This window comes from Drosophila navojoa, chromosome 3 (genome assembly GCF_054131105.1).
Source record: "Drosophila navojoa isolate 15081-1374.11 chromosome 3, UAZ_NAV_1.0, whole genome shotgun sequence".
NCBI lineage: Eukaryota > Metazoa > Arthropoda > Insecta > Diptera > Drosophilidae > Drosophila > Drosophila navojoa.
In genome coordinates, this window is record NC_142891.1 from 21695021 (window position 1) to 21717499 (window position 22479).

At 39.5% G+C, this 22479-nt stretch overlaps 1 protein-coding gene across 1 annotated transcript; it reads right to left on the bottom strand.

The window, feature by feature from the left end:
- Positions 1 to 8794: 8794 nt before the first annotated feature.
- On the bottom strand, positions 8795 to 9317 carry LOC115564022 (enhancer of rudimentary homolog). The gene is made up of 2 exons (XM_030387834.2): positions 9211 to 9317; positions 8795 to 9154 (listed from the first exon to the last, which is right to left on the bottom strand). The coding sequence occupies exon 2, from the start codon at positions 9131 to 9133 to the stop codon at positions 8825 to 8827; it is 309 nt and encodes a 102-aa protein (XP_030243694.1). The 5' UTR covers positions 9134 to 9154; positions 9211 to 9317; the 3' UTR covers positions 8795 to 8824.
- Between the last annotated feature and the right edge of the window lie 13162 nt (positions 9318 to 22479).

Genomic DNA, 22479 nt, shown 5'->3' on the forward strand with positions numbered 1-22479 from the left:
CAACATAAAATCCGTTAGGGTCAGGTATTAAGGTAAATCAGAGTTTTGTTAGCTTGTGGCATATGCCGTCTGCACGTGCCCATAATGTGGTCGCCCAATTAAACTTGGCCACAAGCCTCAGTTGCGCTGCACTTTGGTCCATAAATTAGGGCCAAACCGCTCCAAATACAAAATAAATGGCCAAGCAACAGCCACACACACACACACAAATATATACTGTGACTGAAGATACAAATGCAAGAGCCGAAGACGACACAATTTAACTGCTGTGCAGTCGCGCATGAATTGCGCACTAACTGCGAATGCCTCACAGCTCGGCCCCCGAGTCAATTATATGGGCCTTGGACATTAAATGTCATTACGCAGCAACAATCAAAAGGAGCTCGGCGCCCTACACAGCCGGCGAGGGCGTGGCCGATGGGGGAAGCAGCCGCACACAGCCGCGCCAAGCTGAGCATGAAATTAAAATGCGCCTAAGATGTATTGTCGTCTGTCATGCGTTCGACGCTCTAGACAAAGATGATGCCATACATACTAACTTGGCCAGGCAGGCGGCCATGGCAATACACGGCTAGAATTTAGAGAGCTTCTGCTGTCAATGATAAATGTAAATATATTTATATTCGACTTTAAATCCTGGGCTCTTAAACATTATATATTTACAAATATTTTGATTTATGTTTGAAAAATATTTTTGTTATGGAAAGTTGGAGTTGAAGCTTGGACACATAAATATATTCAAATATATTTCAACTATTTCTTTTTATAAATATATACATTTTTTTTTTGCCCCCCCCGTGGTTTTTAATTTTTTTTAAGCATTAAATCTTTTTTAATAAATATGATTTCCACAAATATATATTTTTTAATTTATTAAATCTTCTCTTATATATATTTTTTTCGGTGTTTCGTCATATTGCTGCCAGCATGTCGTTTTGCTTATAATTTCATTTTTCACACCGTTGTCTTAACTGCCACAAGTTGGCAGCCAACTTGCCACCCATTCAGCTCGCCCTCCGCAATGCCCTCTTCTGGCCCCAAGTAAAGGTTGAGCCGCATTCTGAGGCCTCATGCCTCAGCCAGGCTGCTGCTCGCCTTGGCTCATTTTGACTTCGCTTTGACTTCGATGCCGCATTTGGGAATTATGCCAAAGCGATAATAATAATAAAATGAAAATGCCTTTAAAGGCAGACAGAGAAAGCGAAAGAGAGAGAGAGAGAGAGACAAGAGGGAGAGAGATAGAGCATCGTCTGCAGACGTTGCAGCATATGGACACACAATTTCAATACAATTTTCAATTGCCTGTTGCATTGGACTTTAAATTACATTTGAAAATTTAATTAATACACGAAATGTGTAAAGTGAATTTGATTGTTGTTTCGTTTTGCTTGATTTGAAATGCAAAATCAAGAACGGCTGCTCGCAGCGCGCAGCTGGCGACTGGCGAGCGAGTCAATTAAATGAATGTCAAAGAGCAGTGGCTGGCGCTCGCTTACAATGGCTTCTCCTGGCTCAACAATTCCTTTGACACACACTCACACACACACACACACACACTCAGCGAGAGACAGACAACAGTGGCTGACAATGAGTGTGTATATGGTGTCGGTGCTCCTCTCTCCTATAGCTGTTGCTGCATCCAGCTTCTGGTTCCTGTTTTCCTTTTTGTTGTCTTTATGGCTGTCGCCTCCTGTGGCCTGACGCGCTCTCGCCCTGTGTTATTGTAGCTATGGAAATGAATATTAATGCCGCCTGAATTGTGCAGGCAGTGCCATGCCCCATGCCTACGCCCAGGGGCGCAAGGACTCGCCCATGGCAGACCGGACTTGGACAGTTCGACAAAGTCCTTTGGCCGCAGTGCGGCTCAGTGAACACTTTGCTTGGCATTAATATTTATCAGCGGTATCAAAAGTTGATATTGTTGCTGTTGTTGCTGTTGTTGCTGTTGTCGCTTCCCTCTCGGTTAAGTAACACATTTTGCATACTCTTTGTTTGCCTCGCAATGTTTATCATATTTCAATAAACCAATTTAATTGGGCGCACGAATATGCCTTGAGCTGACTATTGTATAAATATATTTATTTAATTATGGCATTAAGCCTGTAGAATTACGCAATCAATTCAAGTGAATATTTAAAGCAGTTGTTCTGAACAATAGACAATTAGTTGAATGCTTTGTCCAGTCTTCAAAATCATAGAAAATTTAGTAAGCAGAGCTTTAATTAAATAGCAATCCTTCAATTTAATTAATAATGCCTTTTTGGTCAAAGCATGCTCATTATACTTAATGAAAATTATACTTTTCAAATAAAATATTTATGTATATATTTTATTCATTCATATAAATACAAACAATAATATTTAAAGCAAATTTTTTTATTTTCTCATTTACAGCATTCGCAGTGCCTCAATTATTTCACAAAAGTTTACAAAAAAATTCTTCCTTTGTAAATGTTAATGAACCCGTATCTGATAATATTTAAATAACAATAACAACAACAATGATTTTATTAACTGATATTTTGCGAATTTTCAGTGATTTTTGCAATTGATGAAAAGGTAAATTAAATACCCTTAAATGCAGCTTTCGAGTCTCGATAATGTTATATGCTTGAAACACAACACTCTCGAACATGATTAAACCTTATCATTTAACCACACACTCGCAGCAGCCACTCACACACCCGCACACACACACACACACACACACAGCCAGACACACTCTTTGAGGGTGTGTTGTGCCATTGTCAACAGTAATGAAATTTTCCTGTACACGAAACGAAATTAAATCATTAACACCTGAAGCGTGCGCAGCCAGTGACAACGACATTGAAGTTGCCGTCCAGCAATGGACCAAATCGAACATGACAGTATGCATGTGAATATACCCTGTAAAAAAAGAAGATGTGGAAGTAGTTGGAATGGACATTTAGGAGAGAGAGAGAGAGAGAGCGGAAGAAGGAGATAAAATGAATTCATTGCCTGGAAGTCATGCCGATGCCAAAGGCAAATATAAAAGATAGATAGGTAGAATGTTGTATATTTATTATTTCTATTAAATTAAGATAAAGCCACTCTCCCATTTATGATAGTATATATAGTGATATACATATTAAAAGTATAGATTATTATATTATATATTATTATTATAGATTGTATAAGCATTCCATTTTAGTCCCACATCTATCCCATTTTGCTTGCGAATTAACAATGCTTTTGGTTTTCAGTTTTTGTGCTGCCGTCTGCCCTGGACCAACTGTCATTTTGAAGTCGTGTTCACTGCCATAAGAATCAGCTCTAAAGGCTCGCAGGGTATATACATATATTTACACTGTCTGCAGGGGCGACTTTCAATAACATTTAAAATACGCGAACACTTCAGAGGGTTGTTTGTTCTCAATACTACGCATGTATGCGTTTGTGTGTGTGTGGGTGTGTCTCGCTTTTATTGCGCCAATAATGCAATTTGTTGACATTGGCCAGGCCGTGTTAATAAGTCGCGCAACGCAACGGTAATGCAATTTCCAGCTAGCAGCAAAGAGGAAAATGCCTTTTCACGACAATTGAACTTGGCCCCAAAAGGCAATTGCAAAAGAACTTAATTAATTAGCTGCCAAAAACTTTGCTTTGCAAGTTTTTTGGCCACAATCTGATACACTTACCACAGCAGGAGCAGCAGCAGCAGTGGCAGCTGCACTACGTTCTCAATCTAGGATAAATGAAAAACCCCAATGCCCACCCAAGGCTAAAGAACTTTGCGTGTATTTACTGTTTTTCTTTGGGATTTTCGATTCGGGCTGCCGTTGCCGTTTTTCCTCTTTTTTTGTGCTTTTTGCCATTGTTGCTGCTCTTAAGTGCAGGACAAGGACAACAAGGACCTGCTGTAGGAAGCTTTTGTGTTTTAGTTACGCTGCCAGCCGGAAGCGGATGCGGCAGCCGCAGCGGCAGCGGCCCAAGCTCAGGCCCCGGCCAGGCCAGGCCAGACGAAGCCAAAGGCAAAAGGCGGCTCAACATTCGAGTTGAGCCTTGTCCAGCTCTGACCGCAATCGCATTGTGGCATTGTCCACATCAATGTTGTCGCCTTCTACTTTCTGTACCCGACTCTGGATTAATGGTCCCGCCCATATCCATCTCTGCTGCTCTGAAGGGCACAAGAATTGATTTTACTTTTTTGATTCATTGCAGCAGGGCAGGATCGACACCTTTTTTTAGGTAGCCAGCAACAGCTGCTGCTACGGCTTCTCCGACTCCTGCTGCAAGCTCCAACTTCAATAATTGCATTGACAAATCTTTGGCTTTTGGCACTCGCACAGTTTAGAAACTTAGCACAAACCAAGCCAAATGAAAACCAAAACTCACAAAACTTTTAAGCACGCAACTCTAAAGAACTTTGAGCACACACACACACACACGCACGCATTTAGATGGCTCTCAAATTAAATTAAAGTTATTAAATCATCAATTCAATCAGACAATTAAGAAAGTTGGCAGTTGGCAAGTTTTCGGCCACATAAACTTGACGACACATGTGGCAAACCAACAGCTAACCAACTCTTCATATCATTCTCTCTCTCTCGCCCTCCCTCTCACCCTCACTCTGTCAACACTTAGTGCCATTCAGTCAAAAATTTGTTCCAGCTCAAATTTAATTTAGTCGCAAAATTCAATTTGTGGCTGACAGCGAATAAAGTCGAAGTTTCAACACTTCATTACGCTGCATTCATATGGATTTTCAAAATATCAGAATATAAGTGCTTAATACTGAAGATTTTTAAGCTACAAAATATCCTGTAAATAACATTCGAGTTTATTTATGACTATAAAATGTTTATCCGATTTTAGAGAATTGATCAAAAGAAATACCGTTTCTTCTTATGCAATTTTTAGCATAGTATTTAATTGCATTTTAAATATAAGCTGCCCGCCTCTAACCATCGTTACAGGGTATATATAGAAACACGCGCAGTGGCCAACAGTTTATTAAAGTTTCTGTCAAATTCCACTCGGTTATTGGCTCGCTTTGATGTGCGTCTGTATGTGTGTTTGTGTAGATATGTGTATATATAAACATGTGTGTGTATGTACATTGTATATGTGCATGTATATATATTTTGTGTGTTTCACTTGTTATTGATTTAAATTTCATTAACGCTTTGACTTTTGTTTCCTTCGCTTATGCTTCGGCCCTGAGCACAACTGTCCAGCTGACAGTTTCGTCCGTTTGTCCTTCTGTCCGGCTGTCAGCCACTGCCGTTGTCAGAACAACTACCTCCGGGGCATATGCATTACAACATGTAATGAAAGTTAACAGCAAGCAATGCCCTATTCAATTAATGTAAATGTAGTTTAAGCCTGGGAAATGAGACACACCTGAAAGAGTAGCCAATATAATATTTATACCAGGCTCAAATTAAATTCTAAAGTCAAGTAATCAGTGCCAACTTCACCTTTAATCAAACTGCCAAGTCAATAAAAAGTTCACATAGAAATTCTTGGAACTATTTAGCTGAGCCTGAGTTAGTTCTAGCTCTCATTTACTAGAAAGCCGCGCGTGTGTGTGGGTGCTGCGCTTTTCGATTAGCTTAATTCGAAAATTCCAAAGTTCAGGCATTGATTGAACTTGTCTTGCGCCTGGCACTAATGAAAATAACGCAAATGTTTAGTGTTTTCCCTCGTCTTTATTTTATTTTACTTTCCTTCTTCCTTTTTGCTGGCTTCCGTTTGGCTGCCTGGCTTCGAGATGAGGTCAGGGCAGCTGACAGCAGCTGCCAACAGAAGCGTGTCCTGTCGGCGCCTGGCATGATTTTCAATTTGTGATCTTAATCAGCAGGTGTCCTGCATGGCTTGCGCTCTCTTTCATTGCTTTCCTTTGGCATTGCCATTCTTCTCGATTCTCATTTCATTATTTTTTTCGTTTTCGTTTTTTTTTTTCTTTTTCATTTTTGGTTTCCTATCAACATGAACGTCAGCATCATCGTCATCGTCATTGCCTTTTTATTATTATTTTTCATTCGGGTTTTGGCTGGCTGCCTACTAATAGCAGTTGTTGCTTTTCCTGCTTTTGCTGCTGCTGCTGCTGTTGCTGCTGTTGCTGGCCTTTGTTCGCTCTCAACGTTCGACGTTGCTAGGCATTAACTTTTGTCATTTTGAGCACCCCTCAGTCAGTGAACAATGCATTGTGAATGGCCAGGACCTGGCCGAGGACCTAAGGCCTCCGCTTGACCCCCTCCAGCAGCATCCCAAACTAAAGTCTAGACTGGGCTGGCCGGTGCTGCCAGTGCTGCCGGTGCTGGCAGAGGCTGCCCGCTGCTTTTGGTCTGCTGCTGTGTTCATTTAATTAAATTACACCAAATTGTTCGGGTCGTCCTTTCATTCAGCACACAGCAACAACAACAAATCGCATAAAATGTGTAGAAAATTACAAAATATGTTGGCCTGCAAAAATATTTGCTCAATGCCTGTTGCCAGTTGTTCTTAAAGTGTGCGTAATTGTTTTGCCTATACTGCTTCACCCCCACCTGTCTCTCTCTCTCTCGCTCTCTCTATCTATCACTCTCTGGACCTACTCGCCCGCCCACCCCTCAATTGGAAAACAATTTGGTTTTTAAATTATGTGAAAGACATGCAGAGAAAAATGAGCATAAGAAATGCCGCATAAATAATACAAAAATATTTATATTTTTGGCCAACATATTCGAAAGATATGCGTAACAGCTGTGCCAAATGTGTTTGTGTTTGTATTCGAAGTCAAATTGAAAGCACTGAATGTGTGTGTGCTGTGTCTCTGTTGGTGTTTGCGAGAATTGCCGTCAATTTGCTGTTATCAAAATGCAATAGACATTTGAATTGCGCTGCGCAAGTAAACATAAAACGTTTTCTCCTGCATTTCGCCAATGTAAATTTTAGAGAGTATAAATGATTTTACAACCTTTATTTTATATCTGCAATTGCTTAAGTGAATAAACATTAATCTGATCAAATTTGTACTATTTATGTTTCAATGTGTCTCTACTTCTACCTCATCTCTTTGCATTGGCGATTAGCTGTTGCTACGGATTTTTGGAATATTTGGTTATTACAGGCTGTTCCACTGCCAACTCATACGCACACAAATTCGCACGCCAAAGCTGGCGAAACTTTTATAACAGGCCCGACAAATACTTTTCCCTGTACTATGGTCGAGATTCAAAAAAATGTAAACACAATTCTGTTAATTCAAAGGAGAGGATTATTCTATACAAAATAGTCTTAATATGGTGATTGTCCATTCTATGTTAAATGAAATGATAATTCTTATTTTATTTTAATTTCAAATTTGGATTATAAAATAAGCACAGCTCATCTTAAATTTAATTTAATAATTTTACAAAATTTAGAATCGATTTGCAATAACCAAATTTGCATATACAACGTCTTTTAAGGTTTTTATTTTAAGTAAATAATTAGGTCAAGTCACATCGAATCATTATTATAATTGATTTATTATTATTGCTGATTTCAAAATTTCGGCCTCACTTCTTGAATATAAAATTTCCAACCCACAGTGCGTGGAGGGAGTACAGCTGGGCAAATGCTTTACGTTTTTCGTTGCCTACTTTTTGGGGCTGGTGCTTTGGGCACTCCGCAATGCTCGCAATCAAAATCATAAAATATAAGTTTGCACTGCGTAAATTTCGAGTGTTTGCCGCAGCTGCCTAAATATTTTTTAATTTGCATTGTTGTTGTTGCTGTTGCTGTTATTTTGGCGTTGGCATTTGGCAACTGTGCGCGTTAAAGCTCAAGTTATATTATTTTGGCAAAAGTTCTTCATCTGCCAACTGTTGCCCCAGCAGGCGGCGCATAGTGATTAATCATAAACAAAATTCACTTGAAACGCAGCTGCAGACGTAGCCCACAAACAACTGGCACACACACACACACACACACACACACATACCCATACCCATCTATATAAAGCTCTGTCATTCGAACAAGAGTTGACGAAAAAAAAAGAAGGTAAAAATGGATAGAAAAGAGATAAAGGCAGGTAACTGACGGTTTGGTAGCTGCGGCTCTCATATTGATCAATCAATGTCAGTTGGCTCCTGTTGCAAAATCTATAAGCAATATGATAACCATTTGGCAATAAACTCCAACGTCTGACTGTCTGGCTGGCTGGGCATCTGTGCCATTGTCTGCTGGCGTTGTCTTTGCAACACTTTGAGTGATTTGATATGGCGCATAACTGCAGACAGACACAAATACACACACACACACGCCCATTTGCTGCTAAACCTTTGATTGAAACAAATTTCCAATATAACCGAATGACAGATGCGACGAAAAGCGACATTTTGTTTTCGCCGACTCCTCCGGCTGCCTTTACCCTTCACTCGTTTACATCCCCATTTTTTTTTTTTATTTTGTTACTTTGACTACCTTTGGCTGCTGCGCCAAAATGTGTCACTTTTTATGAGCGATCATTTGTATTTGCCGCCCGACGCTGCCTCTCTCCCTCTGTCTCTTTCTACTTATTCTATGCCAATTCTGTTGCACCCCTTTGTGGCACTTGTATTTGTTGTCGCCTGTTTCCCTCTCCCTTTTAGTCTCTGTTCCTCTTTTTGTACTCTGTAATGTTATGTTTTTGACAAATTTACGTTCAAGTGTATTACTTTTTATTGCTGTACTTAATGCTCTTCTCTTGTTGCTGCTGATTAATTAATTGTTGTTTTTTTCTTCTGCTGCTTGTTCGCATCTGATTTGCTTCCCATAGCTGAGACTCAATTAATTCCCAATTGTTTTTTTTCTTGATGAGATCTTTATATATTTTATTCAATCACAATGTTTATTTACTTATAGCTGCGTTTCGAAATTGTTCGTAGATCCTGTCCTTGATCCATTCCCTGCCGTAGGGAGCATAGCTGCGCGTGCTCTTCTGATACACCAGACAGCTTATATCCACGAGGGAGTCGATGAAGTCGAACAGTTGCTTAATGTCATACGTTATGGATGGCATATTGGGGTATTTACGCTTCAGGTGCTCCTCATAGATATTGCAGACAGCCTCTAAGCAATCATCCAGCGTATTGAACTCGCTGTAGGTGCGCGTCTGTGGACTTTTCTTCGGGTGCACCAACAACACGGTGTGCGACATGGCAAACAATTTCAAAATAATCTAGGAGAAATGTATATTAATTAAATTATTTTATAGAAATATAAACACACGCGTACCTTTCGATATCAGATTAAACCACAAAGTGATTCGCTTGATATTTCCATTGAAACTAAATTATCTTTTAAATAATGGCCTACTCTTATTCCTTAGCAAATTTGACAGCGATGTTTAGAGCTGGCAATGAAACTAAAAATATATCGAATTGCAACTTAAAGACGAGTTATCGATAAATCAATAGAAAAGTCTATTTATATTTTACTTGTTTTTGTAAGCTTTGGCGAGATTGGCTCAGAGTGTATATATAGCTCATATAGTGTATTGAGCTGTGGGTGAGAGCGAGATAGCATTTTGGGCTCTTTACCGTGGTGTGTTTTGATTTTGTCAGACGAGCAGTCGGATAAGAACACAGAGAGAATTCTTTTTTGAAATCAGTTAAAAAATATTTATTGATATTGGAAGACAATTAAATTGATCATTGCAAATATATAAAAAAAAAATAAAAATATATAAATCATGTGAATGCTTAAAGCTAAAATAAGAAATATAATTTGTGCACTTTTATTATTTAATCTTTACAATATATTTTAAGTCTTTACAATATATATATATATGAATATTCCTTCAAGTCTTGCACAGATTATAATTGGATTATAAAAAGTCCCTATTAAATCTTTCCACTCAAAAATTCTCGAGGCCCAATTATTCGAATACCTCGTCATGAAATTGCATAACAATAGTTTGATTATTTTCCGATCAATTGGACATCAAAAGTTAAATAATTCCACACTTAACTGTACTTGACTTGATTTTATTGGATGGGCGGAGCGAAGCGGTCTGTGCCGTGCCTCACATTTCGGCTGGAAATCGTCCCAGGCGGACAATTAGAGGAAAGGGTTTTAACGTCATAAACACGTGCGTGCGCTTTCAATTTCATTTCCGTTCTGCTTGACGCTGTCTCTCTGCCCAAGCTCTCGTCACTGCGTCTTAGTCCGTAATATACTTAAGTATGGAGCTCATAAAAGATTTAAGCGTCGTTGCCATTACAAATGCAATTTGCAAAAACTTTTGATTTCGCCAGGAGACCCAGGCACTAGCACCGGCGCTGACTGCGGCACATTGGCAGAGGATCTGGGCTTCAGCCCAGAGGCTTTTATTGGTCTCATTAAACGAAAATGTTTGCGACCAAGGCGCGCTCAAGTTGGGTTCGTCCCCATGCCGAGTTAACCGAGTTCTTCTCCAAAGTTCGCCAAGTTCTACGAGCTCTCTCGCATCGTAGACGAGTTCTCAGTGTCGCTTTCGATTTCTCGCTTCTCGTTGCGCTGTCTGTCATTGGCAAGTCCACTCACGTTTCGCTACCTTTTCAAAAAGGTGCGCGGCGTTGATTTCGAAAAACTTTTTTCTTTTTCTTTCGTTTTTCATTTCACATTGCGAGCTGAGTGCGGCCAAAGATTTGAATGGTTTTTCACTTGACATTTTGTTGAAGTGGTTGTTGGTTGTGTTGCGGCCGACAACGTGATTCGATTTCAATTCGTTTTGGTTACTTGGCCACCGCCGACGCTGCCAAAGACTTTGATATACAACTTTGCAATTAAGCTGCCAATGAAGCGCAAACGAGCCCCGAAATTTTGCGACTCTCAACTTTCGACGTGGGTTTCGGGCCAACTTCAAATCAAATTAAATTTTACCAAATTATTTGCAATTTGTGCCACAGCTCGATTTGTCAAGAGCTCGAGCTGGTTGTAGGCATATTCATATTCATTGAGATTCAATTCAATTTTCACAAATTATGTGCTTGGTTAGTTTTGTGGCTTCCACAAAATTATTTGGCTCCGAGAATACGCAGAAATACATACATATGTATGTATGTGTGTCTGTGTGAGTGAGAGACTGTGCCTGAGGCTTCCTCTTCATTATCTGTGAAGCATTCGGGTAACCATAAAATGGTTTGTCTCTGTTGCCCCTGCCAGGGCGATGCTCGGCGAAACTATGCCCAGGCTACAATGCTCGAGCTCTGCTATTGAGTTTCCTTTATGACAGCCCATAGCAGTGTAATTGAATTGTTGAGCCCGAAATGACGATGACAATTTGGTTCCAGCAAAGAATCAACTTTGATATCAAACACTTCAATTTGCCTTGCATTAGGCCTAACAATTTAATGATAATTAACTTGGCCCAATTAGCATAAAAACTGTACAGAGAATTTGATTTTAATTTAAACTACATTTATGCTCAATTAAGTTGGTTTTAATAAAATAACAGCTTTGTCTAAATTATTAAACGAGTTTTTGATTTCTCTCTGCATATTTATTATCAATTAAATTTAGTTAGGTGCATAAACCAATTGAGCAGAAATTCGGATTCAATTTGCAATAATTATTTCATTGCATATTTGTCTGTTAAATCTTGCCTCAAAAGCTGACACGAATTCGCAAATTCATGCTGAGCAGCATTCGGGCGCATGTCACATTCTTTAAATCGCCAAATCGATTGTCAGTTGTGGGCTTTGTGGCAAATGTTGAGCGCTTTCTGAGCGATTAGGCGCCACATGAGCAGCAAAAATTTGTGGCGTGTGTGTCGATGTCGATAAGAACATGATAATGATGTCTAAGTCGCGCAATCCAATAATGAAAATTAATTTCACACACCGACAAAGTGAAAGAGAAAGACAGAGAGAGAGAGAGAGAGAGAAAGCGAGAGAGGGGAGCAGCTGTAAGCCACAAGGCCCTAAAGCAATTTATGCCAATTTTCACGCATTCACATACACACACACACACACACACACACACACACACACACACACACACACACACATCTATACATACTAATATATAGATACAGACAGAGGCATGCCTGAAATATTTTTGACACCTGCAGAATTCCTATTGACAGCTGCGCCGCAGCGGCGGCGGCGGCTGCGAAATACGCGTTTCAATTCGAAGCGTTTAGCATTTTGTTGGTTTTCAACATGGTGTGCGTGTGTGCCTCTGTGTGTGTGTGTGTGTGTGTGTGTATGAGTGAGTGCGTCTATGTATGTGCTAGTCTGTTCATGCGAGCCGCAGGCTTAGCGACTCTGTGTGCGAGTGTCTGGCATATGTGAAATTTTTGACAGTTATTTTAATGAAATTATGCAAGCGCACTTTCACACATTCAACGCCAAACGATCTGCCAGCTTAGCGCCGTGAGCAAAAAGCTTCAAGTTGTTGTTGTTGTTGTTGCTGTTACGCTGTGTACTTTGGCATCACGTATGTGGGTTAATTATATGCACTGACATTCAAAATTTTCGGTATTTAATTAGCTATATTGCAGTTTGGACTAGGTAAATAGTTTTGAGTTATAATATTGCTAATTTGGTAAGGCATGAAAAAAGACTCGAAATTTGAATACTCTATGGAATTTGAAAAAATAAAATAAAATTAGTATATGAAATTGGTTTAAAAAATATACAAATCTGTGTAGCAGCTCCAATCAGAGAAAGGGAAAAGCAAATGCATATTATTTGATGTCTGCTTGATTTATGCATAACTCAAATAACTTTAATATTTCTTTATTCTTTGTGGATCTATAGATAGCCGTACCGTAAAACCTTTTTAACTAACATCAAATAAATTCAAATCCTGCTCAAACGGAAAATCAGCTCTATGTAAGGTTCAGGCGATCTCCCAGACGTTTACTTTACGTTACGTTAATTTTTTTCAATTTAGCTTTAAAAATGGCTATTGTTCATATTACCTTCATTCTATAATATTGCTGCACCTGTTATCTTTATGATATGTTGCTCCACTTCCCCTTCAGCAACAAGAATTCATATCTCTCTGAAGGATCTACTTCTCTAATATTACACTCTATACGACCGTAAATACAAATATAAAATAAAATGAAAATCTCCTGAAATTTGTAGAAAGAAATCTCTTTACACATTATTTGCAGTAGTAAATAGAATTTTCATTGTTAAAGTGCTTCGAAACAGTAGTGTGACTGTTATCATATATTTATTCTAGCGCATTGTAGTGCCCGCGCTATTTGTTCAAATCTCAAATTGTGTATATGTTTGTGTGTGTGTGTATGTTGCAAGGTGCCCGTTGTGTCATCGGCGCCTCGTCAGCGTCTCGAACTTCAACTCGAAACTCCCGAGTGGCTAAGCAGCAGCACTCGAAAAATGTCGCATTCGCTGGAGCTGGACACGGAACTGCTGACAGCAGCACAGTAACAGCACAGCACATCCACATCAGCTGTACATACTCATCGCATCCACATGGGCTGCCAACACGGAGCAGGAGCGGGCATGGGGTCAGCTGGGCACGTGTTGAGTGCGCACAAAAGTATGCTATGGAGCACACGAGCAATCTTTTATTTGATACGTTTTTGATTTGAGAACTAAAAGTCGCCGCAGCAGACAATGTCAATGTGTGCACCCACATAGCCCACGCCCACCGCCAACGTCTGCTCTTGCTCAGACCCCTCTCCCTAGCGCGTTCGCAGCACACCCCAACAAATCCAAATTGCTGTCGAAAACAATGACAGCAGCCCAGCGGAGCACAGAGCAAAAGAGACAGCGAGAGAGAGTGAGAGTGAGAGATGAGCAGACAGTTGACTGCGCCCAGTCTCAAGTGCAGCATGACACGTGGATTTCTGTTCGTTTCTTTTTATTTTGCTTGTCGCATCCCCGGCAGCCAGCACTCCTGTGGGAGGTGTATGTTTTTGGTAATTTGATTTTCAGATTTTCTCTGATTTGTCAGAGACGCCAAGTTAACGCTACATTTGACGCCATTGGCCAACAAAACAAAAGAAGAAAACCGAGAAAAAAAACTGAAAATCGACAACGAAAAACGTGTGCTGAATTTTTAAATTCAAATTTTCCTCCGCCGCCCCTTTCGCTTTGTTGTTTAGCATGTTGTTTGCTCTCTAATAGAAAATCTTTTTGCAATTTGATTTTCACAATAATTGAGCAGGCTGGCAAAAGAACGCGACAATTTGTTACATCAGCTTTGGGCAGAGCTAAAAAAAATACAAAAAAAAGAGACAGAGCGGAGCTGCCAACTGCCACGCCCCCCGCTGTATGGCGTGGTGTTGATGAGGCACTTTCCGTTAAATTTACTGTCGCACAAATTTTTGTTTTGCCTCGCAGTTGCTGTAGTTGTGTTGTTGTTGTTGCTGCTGGGCACGTATTTGCCGTTTCTATTACAGTTTGTGCTGATTTTGATTTGCTGCCAGCTACATAGATCTAACCGGCCCCACCCACCCGTATGAAGCCTGCATACCCACCCTCTGCCCTGCCTATGCCTGTCATTCAATCTCAAATTCACTCAATCAGTCAGTCCGTCTGTCTGTCTGTCTGTCTGGTCGTCCATCCGTCCTTCCGTCCATTTCGCCAGCCTGGCTGTTTCAGTTAGTCATTGCGTCAACACTTTGACGCTGTAAAGGGCGTGTCACACACACACCCACACACACATTTTGGCCATACATATGCCGCTGGAGTCACGTTTATTGTTGGCAATTTTTTGCGCCGCTGCTGCTGCCGCTGCCGCTGCCTTTTCCACTGCCGACTTATGACTTTTGTGCGCGCATAGGCAATTTCTATGCAGCCCCTGCCACGGTCCCCGCCCCTGCGCGCCACGCCCCTTTCACTGACTCCTCCTGTGCAGGTTAGCACGTGTGCGTGGAACGCATTTGTCATACTCGAATTTAAAATTCAATTTACTTACGTCATAAATTTAATAGTCTAGCTGGCACAAATCAGAGTACACTTGATTTAGGCCATGTGCCCGCAGCTGGCTAACAGCAACATCAACAAAAGGGGTTTGAAAATGTCGGTGAGGCTTATATATACACATATTGATTGACAGCTTCTGGCTGCTTTAATACGAATTAGCTGGGTTGGAATTAAGGCATTTAAATACAAATATATTTTAGGAGGTTGTGTGAGAGAGAGAGAGAGAGAGAGAAAGAGAGAGGGAAGGAGAAAGGAATAAAGCGAGAGAGAGAGAGAGAAAGAGAGGAGATATAGAGGAGAGAGAGAGGGAAGGAGAAAGGAATAAAGCGAGAGAGATAGCTAGATAGAGAAAAATAAATACAGAAACAGAGAGATAGAGATTTAGAGATAAGGAAAAATAAATGCAGAAAAAGAAAGACAGATCAAGACAGCGATAGAGAAAGATATATGCAGAAAGAGAGAGAATAACAGAGAGTTACACATATATAAATTGAGATAAATTCATTTAATTTAATATTACAAATTGATTCTTAGGTTAATTATCAATCTAAAGGGGATTTTTTCCTTCAACAACTATTTTATATTCATAAATCTTTGGAAAATCCCAAAACAGAGTCAGGCCACATATTCATTTGTATTTTTATTTTTGTCTAGCATTTGGTAAATTTAAAGGGACAGTTGCAAAGCTAATTGCTGAGCTTGTTAGACATATGAAAGACTTTTGTGCCAGGACAAATTATCAATGTGTGTGTGTATGTGTGTGTGTGTATGAGTTTTGTGCTAAACAAAAGTGCGCCAATTAGTAGCAAAATTTAGTTTTTAAGCTCTCACAATTCCACACACACACACACACACACACACGCTCGCACTCAGACGACAGCCAAATGTGCGCCCAGCCGCAAAAGCCAGCAAAGTTGATTTCTTAACAACTCTGAGAAAGGAGACCACAGAACCGCAAAAATGTCAGAACGTCAGGCAAACAGGCGCTGAGAATATGGGCAACATTTTAAGCTCAACTCTGGGATGCCCAAAAAGTGTTCGGTACGAGGACCACAGTTTTGAGCTCGAATACGTTGAAGGTGTATGAGTGTGTACATGTGTGTGTGGGTGTGTGTATGTGTGTGTGTGTTGTTAGTAAGTTGTCTGTTAGTTGTCTCTATTTTGTGGCACATTTGGCCAGGATGCTCATCTGTAAATTCATGCACACACACACACACACACATACTTTTTGATATGGCTATGAAAAAGATAAATGCATTTAATATAAAGGCAGCAGAGACAGCTAAAAGAAGCCGCTTCAAGTGGGTAGCATAGCTATGTAGTCGATTATGAAACTGTAAATTAACTAAGCACAGAGTATTCCTTAAATAATTGTATAATTGTAATTTTTAATTGAGCTAAGATGAAAAAATCATTATCGCAATAGGCAATTCTACGAAGAACTAATTTATACTGCACAACCAGGAAAAAAAAATTAATTAAAATATTTGTACGATTTGTATTTAAATAAAGCAATTTTAGAAATTCAATTAAAATGATAATAATTAAATAATGTTTTAATAATTAAATAATAATAGTAAATTAATTTTAAGTAAAATATTAATATATTAATTATATTATAAATATTAATATTAAATATCAAATAAAATATAAAATACATATTAAACAAATGTATCCAGTAATTTTATTTTTATTTTAATATTTCTTCATTTTTACACAACTATATTTTGTTAGTGTATTAAAACTTCGTTTTAGCATTTGCATTGTTCTAAATGTTTTTTTTTTTTTATCAAAAGGAGTCCATATGAGTGTGTTGCCTGATTTGAGCAAGTGTCCAATTTTTTTATTTGCGCTTGGCATGCTGCAAAATTAAACTAAGTCCATTTTAATTGAGTTTTTCAGCATGTGTCGTCCGAGCTGCAGTTTTTAGTTTTATTTGTGACATGGATGTGATTTGATTTCCCATTCACAATTTACAATTCTTTATGCTGGCAATTTGGCAACATTGTCGTCAATGAATTGTGAATGAAATGCAAATTTCTGTGGTGCAATTTAATGGCTGCACGCCAAATCGAATAACCCACGATGAAAAATTAAATTCCACACTTGTTTTTCCCAATTTGTTTACCACTCCCCCCACCCTCCCTTTCCAGCTGCGTAAACAAGAAAAGAAAATAAAATTCGAAATGAGATACTTGAAATTGGGAAAAAGTTTTCGGCGTTATCAGAGGCAAGTATTTGCCGCAAGACTTTTCCGCTGCGTGACGCCTGCTCGTAATGTTTTTGTTTTTGTTTTTCCATATTATTTTTCTCGTCGCTCTACCTTATTTTTCTGTTTTCCTGTTGCTCGGTTACTTTTTACTTTTGCGTAATCGTCAATGTGGCCAGCAAAATAAGTTTTACCGCACAAAGTAAATAAAATTTGTGTTTGAAAATTTTAAACAGGAAATGCGGGCAACCAGTATTGGAAAACACCAACGCGCTTTGGCCAACGCCAGAAGGGAAAAATCGAGCGGTGGAGCGGAGAAGGTGCTGCTGTGGTCTTCACATAATTTAAATTTGATTGGCCCGGCTTGGACGGATGTGATTTAGCTAAACGTAATTTTCGCCCAGCGCCAAAGCTTGGAAAATATAAAAGCTTCCGGTTTGATTGGCTGTCTTAGGTGTTATCTTAGGTGGATGCAGAAGTTTAATATAGCTGACTAGAGGTAGTATTTTTGTTCTTTAATAAACTTCATGTCAATTTCTCTTGTCATAATTACACTTTGCTATTTACTATATAAACATTCAATAAATACATAAGTACTTTCAGCTATTTCCCCGGTTGTTTAGCCAAGCGGAGTGTTTTTCTCTGACAGCGGCGCCCAAGTGCATTGATCCAAATCAATATGCAATATTAACAATATTTGCCGTAGCCACAGGTAACAGATTTTAAAAACTGGCAACACGAAATGCCACTCATAAGAGCTGCACGGCCAAGCCACATAACAATTTTGTGTGTTTGTCTTCCACTATGGGAAGCAGCTCAACCGTAAAAAGCGCAAAACTGGGTTAGCTGTCGAGATTTGCCCAACACTGCGGCAACAACAACAACAACAACAACCGCCAGTTGAGGTATATATGGGAACGGGAATATTGACAGTCCATACCCATCACAGAATGAAGCATTTGGGATTGGCAATGCATTCGGAATTGAGCGGGCCAACAACTGCAACAAAAGGAAAGCTGAAAGAAAAAAAAAAATGAAAAGACAAGCTAAAAACTCACGAGCTGCAGCTGAACGCTGGCAGTGAAGCGTAAATGGCGGGCAATGCGAGCCGATGCTGCCACGCCCTGGCCGGCCCACCGCCCAGCCGAGCATGCTGCTGCATATATGTCAAGTGAACTGGAAGTGATATGGCAGCATAGCGCAGCAGGACGAGCCTGAAAGCGAAGGACGAGCGTGTTCACGTGCAAAATTGCAGCTATTCCCAAACGGTTTGCATCCGTTTCATTTTTTTTTTTTTTTTTTTTTTTTTGTACCCCCATCTTCTGCTTTTCTCTTTGTGCTCTGCTGCCGCTCAAAATCAAATTCACTTTGTGCATGTATGTGCGTGAGTGTGTGTGTGTGTGCGGGTGTGGGTTATTTGAGCGTCATTTTGAGTGTGATCGATGGTTGCGCTGGCTGGCGGGACATGCAGCCAATGGGCCTCGATTTTAATCAGCAACTGAAAGCCGATCGGTAGCCAAGCTGAGCTGTGCCCCGCGCTGCCGACAATGACAACGACTGATATCCTTGCGGCTTTGCATTGCGCCGTGGCAGGCATTTATCTCACGCACACACACACACACATTCGTATAGCCATGCAGCTGGTCATGCACTTCCGCTTCCGCTTGGCGGGCAAAGAAACACCACACTGGACACTGGCCCCATCTTCAACCTCAGCCAATGGGCGGCAAGTGTGCCTCAGACGTAGCGCTGATTGTTTGCCCACGTTGCAATGCCACTAAATTGTTTGTCTTGTGTGTGTATATATCGCTCTCTCTCTATCACTGTATGTGTGTGTGTGTGTGTGTGTGTGTGTTTGCATGCAATGCCATTAACAATACGCCCAATGCCAAAACTGGCAAACGCGCCAAAGCCATTGTTATTTCGGCGGTCGATTGTTGTTCTTCCGGCTTGCGTGAGCTTACCCCAAGCCCAGAGGCCCACCCCAGCCTCCCTCCTCCTCCTCCTCCTCTGCAGCCGCAAATTGTGCAAACAAGCGTGGGAACGAGTCAGAGCGAGTGAGTGAGAGAGAGAGGGAGAGATAACTAAGAGCTCAGCGCGAGGCAACATCGTTCGGGATGCTCCATGCAAAACTTGTGCCACAAATCGCTTCGAATTTTGTTGCGTGTTCGGTTTTTGGGCTTGTTGCTATTGTTGTTGTTGCTATTGTTGTTATCGTTGTTGCTCTATTTGATTGGGAGTCTGTTCTGGGCTAAAGTTGTTTTTTCAGCTCGGTTTGCTCTCGACTGCAATAATCTTATTAGCAGTTTGTTGTTCGAACCTAATCAATTACCAACGTAATTACAAACTTTGCTAATCTGCTTAGCGCCCAGCACATGCACGGCGAGCCGAGCACCAAGAGAATGAGCCACGGCATAATAACAGTTAGAGGAGAGAGCTATAGAGGGGCAGTTTGAGTGGCATCAAGACCCATTGAACCCTATGCCGCGAATATACGTTTATAAACACGATTGGCTACAGATGCCAGAGCTCTGCTGCTGCTGATGGCCAAATTGCTATTAAGCGAGCTGCCTAATGAAAGAATTTCGAAATTCAATTGGACTTTAGCATATCGTGGAATGTGAAACGTGATTGAATATGCAGTTCAATTTCATATAAACTGGGGTATGAAATTATAGGTTTGCAGTAATTTTGTGTATGTACTTATGTATGTGGTTTCGAGTGATTATTTCATGTTATTGCTAAAGTGCAGACTAACTATGGAAAATTCAACAGCTATGTTTACATCTCTGCTCTCCATAAAGCAACCTTCCCTACGTCTTACAAAACCGCTTAACCTCTTCAGGTGACTCAATAGATTTGCTAGTATAGAGATTGCTTTTGTCGTTCCTCTACTCTCTATTCACAACACTCGCTTATTCACAATGCTCGCAGTTCGAACATGGAAAGAGAAACTAACTAGCATTTGATTAGTGCTCTTGCTGTGGCATGAATATCTGCTCTGCTCTGCTAGTGCTCATTGACTCCCACCTCGCTCTCTCTATTACTGTCAGCAGAGCAAATGCATTGTTAAATTAAAACCAAACTCGATCAGTTGTACTCGAATATATTTTGTATATTTTCCTGAATTCTTGTTAGACATTCTGTTTTGCCGTTCAAGCATACTTAAGTTTTATAAACCCAAATCCCAAAGATTCCCATAGAATCTTACTCACCAGCATATAAAATTAATTTCCATCAATAAATAAAATACCAGCCAAGCCTGTCACTTACAATTTTCGAATACTCGATACACAGCGATTCGCATACAGACAGACGCCAGCAAGGGTTTTTGGGGTTTAGTTGGAGGCAAAAAATCAACTTGAATTTTTGGCTGCTCACCATGATTCAATAATTCTGCTTCTTCATCGGCTTTATTTTGTGTGCATTTAACGCTTATCTGACGCCGAAAAAAAATTCATTTGACAGGATAAGAGCAAGTCCTTCGGGTGCCTCTGCTGTTGTTGTTGTTGTTGTCGAACTAAGCATGGCAAAAATGCCAAAAACTTTTGTCGTAATCAAAAGCCAAAATATTTGAATACGCCAAGACAAAATTAATACCGTGTGCTGTGTTGTGCCTCTGTGCCCGCCTCGCCCCAATCCTATCTGTTAGTGGCAACTCCCAAGGCCCACATACGTTAGATTTTCGCCTTTTGCTGCCAACAACAGCAGCAGCAGCAGCAGCAGCAAACTTTTCCACGCATGATTTAAATGGAAATAAATCTTGCGTTAAGATTCGACTTTGGATTTGGATTATGCAACGACGGTGGAAACGTCTGGCCCACACACGCACACACACACATATCCAACCAGAGCTGTAGACGGCAAGTGAATGGATGGATGCTGTATGCAGATGGATCTCAATTCGTTGGCATTTCTTGGGGCGCTGCTGCGTCACGTAGTTGGTAAATTTGTTTACATGATGCCGTCGTCGGGCAATATACGCCTCGTAACTCCCACTGCATATAGACACCTTCTCCCTCGCCCCCACGTCTACAATTGGCATAAACTTTTTCATATGCAAATCGCAAGTTTAGCAAAATATTTCGTTTATTGTTGAAGTTTTCTTTAGTTGCTCGTCAACATTTTGTAGACACACACACATATGCCAAATTCATGTATGTGTATGTTTTCTTGGCAGTGCAAAAGTTAGCTAAAAAGTTTTTCAACTAACCAAAGAATTTGATAAATTGCGCTAGACTAGCGTCAGCAGCCAAATCTAGGTTTATCAGCCAGCAAACGATTCAGTTGGAAAATAATGCCATTTTTTTTTTTTTTTTTAGTATTTAATATCAAAAATTGATGACACCTTTTTATTGATTTAAGTTGTTGTGAGATGTGTGTGTGTGTGAGTGTTTGATTTATACACCAATATACAATAATGCATATATACATCTATATATATATTTATATTTATCCACTTAACTAACTGCGTTTTATCACTAGATTTTACGTTCTCGCTTTCGATTTCAATCGCTTAAATCGAAGTCAGCAAATTATTATTATTATAAATATTAATTTTTTTTTTTTATTTTGCGCACATACTTTTATATAGACTTAAATTTAATCAATTAGAACACACACAGCCTTGCTTTGTTTCTCTAAAAAATTACACTTACAATTTCTAGTTAATTACAATTAATTACACAACGACAAAAACGCTTAATCTTTAATTAAAATTTATATGCGTTTCAAATGTCACTGAAAAAAAGCATTTTCAATTTTTTTTTTTTTTTTTTTTTTTTTTAAAGCCACATTTAGATAGTTACACAAAATGCACACAGAGTTACACCTATAGCTTACAGTATAATATATATAATTAACTAATTACTACAATACTTGATGAAATAAATTAGCTAAATAAATAGTGCAGCCATATATGTAAATATACATCATAGAAATAATAGTATGCTACCTAAGAAGCCCGAATATTATTTCAGTGACTCAATTGGCTTTAGAGCTTGCCAGATGATTAGGCGGCAGCTCTAATGCGAGTGGTATGGCAACTCTGCTCAATTGATTTTCCAAAACTTTGATTTGTCAATGCTTTTTTCTGTATTGCTACAAAATTATAAACAAAACATAACATACACAATTTACGCTAGATTTAAATTACTTTTCTCGTCACGTCTTTTCTGTTTTTTTTCTCCGCTTTTTTTTCGTTTTTTTTTTTTGTTTTTGTTTTTTTTTCTTTTTTGTTTATTTCAATATATATAATAAAAGTTTTTGCTTTGCAAGCTTTATTAAAATGGCATAATGCTGCGCTATCTTACAATTATCCTCTATATAAGTTGTTATCTGATGTGTTTTTCATGCTCATTGTTCAACTTTTTTTTTTTTTTTTTCATTTTTGTGTGTGTGTGGTAC

What these genes read in the sequence shown, in the direction of transcription:
- LOC115564022 (XM_030387834.2), bottom strand. Translation starts at nt 9,133, where the DNA reads ATGTCGCACACCGTGTTGTTGGTGCACCCGAAGAAAAGTCCACAGACG.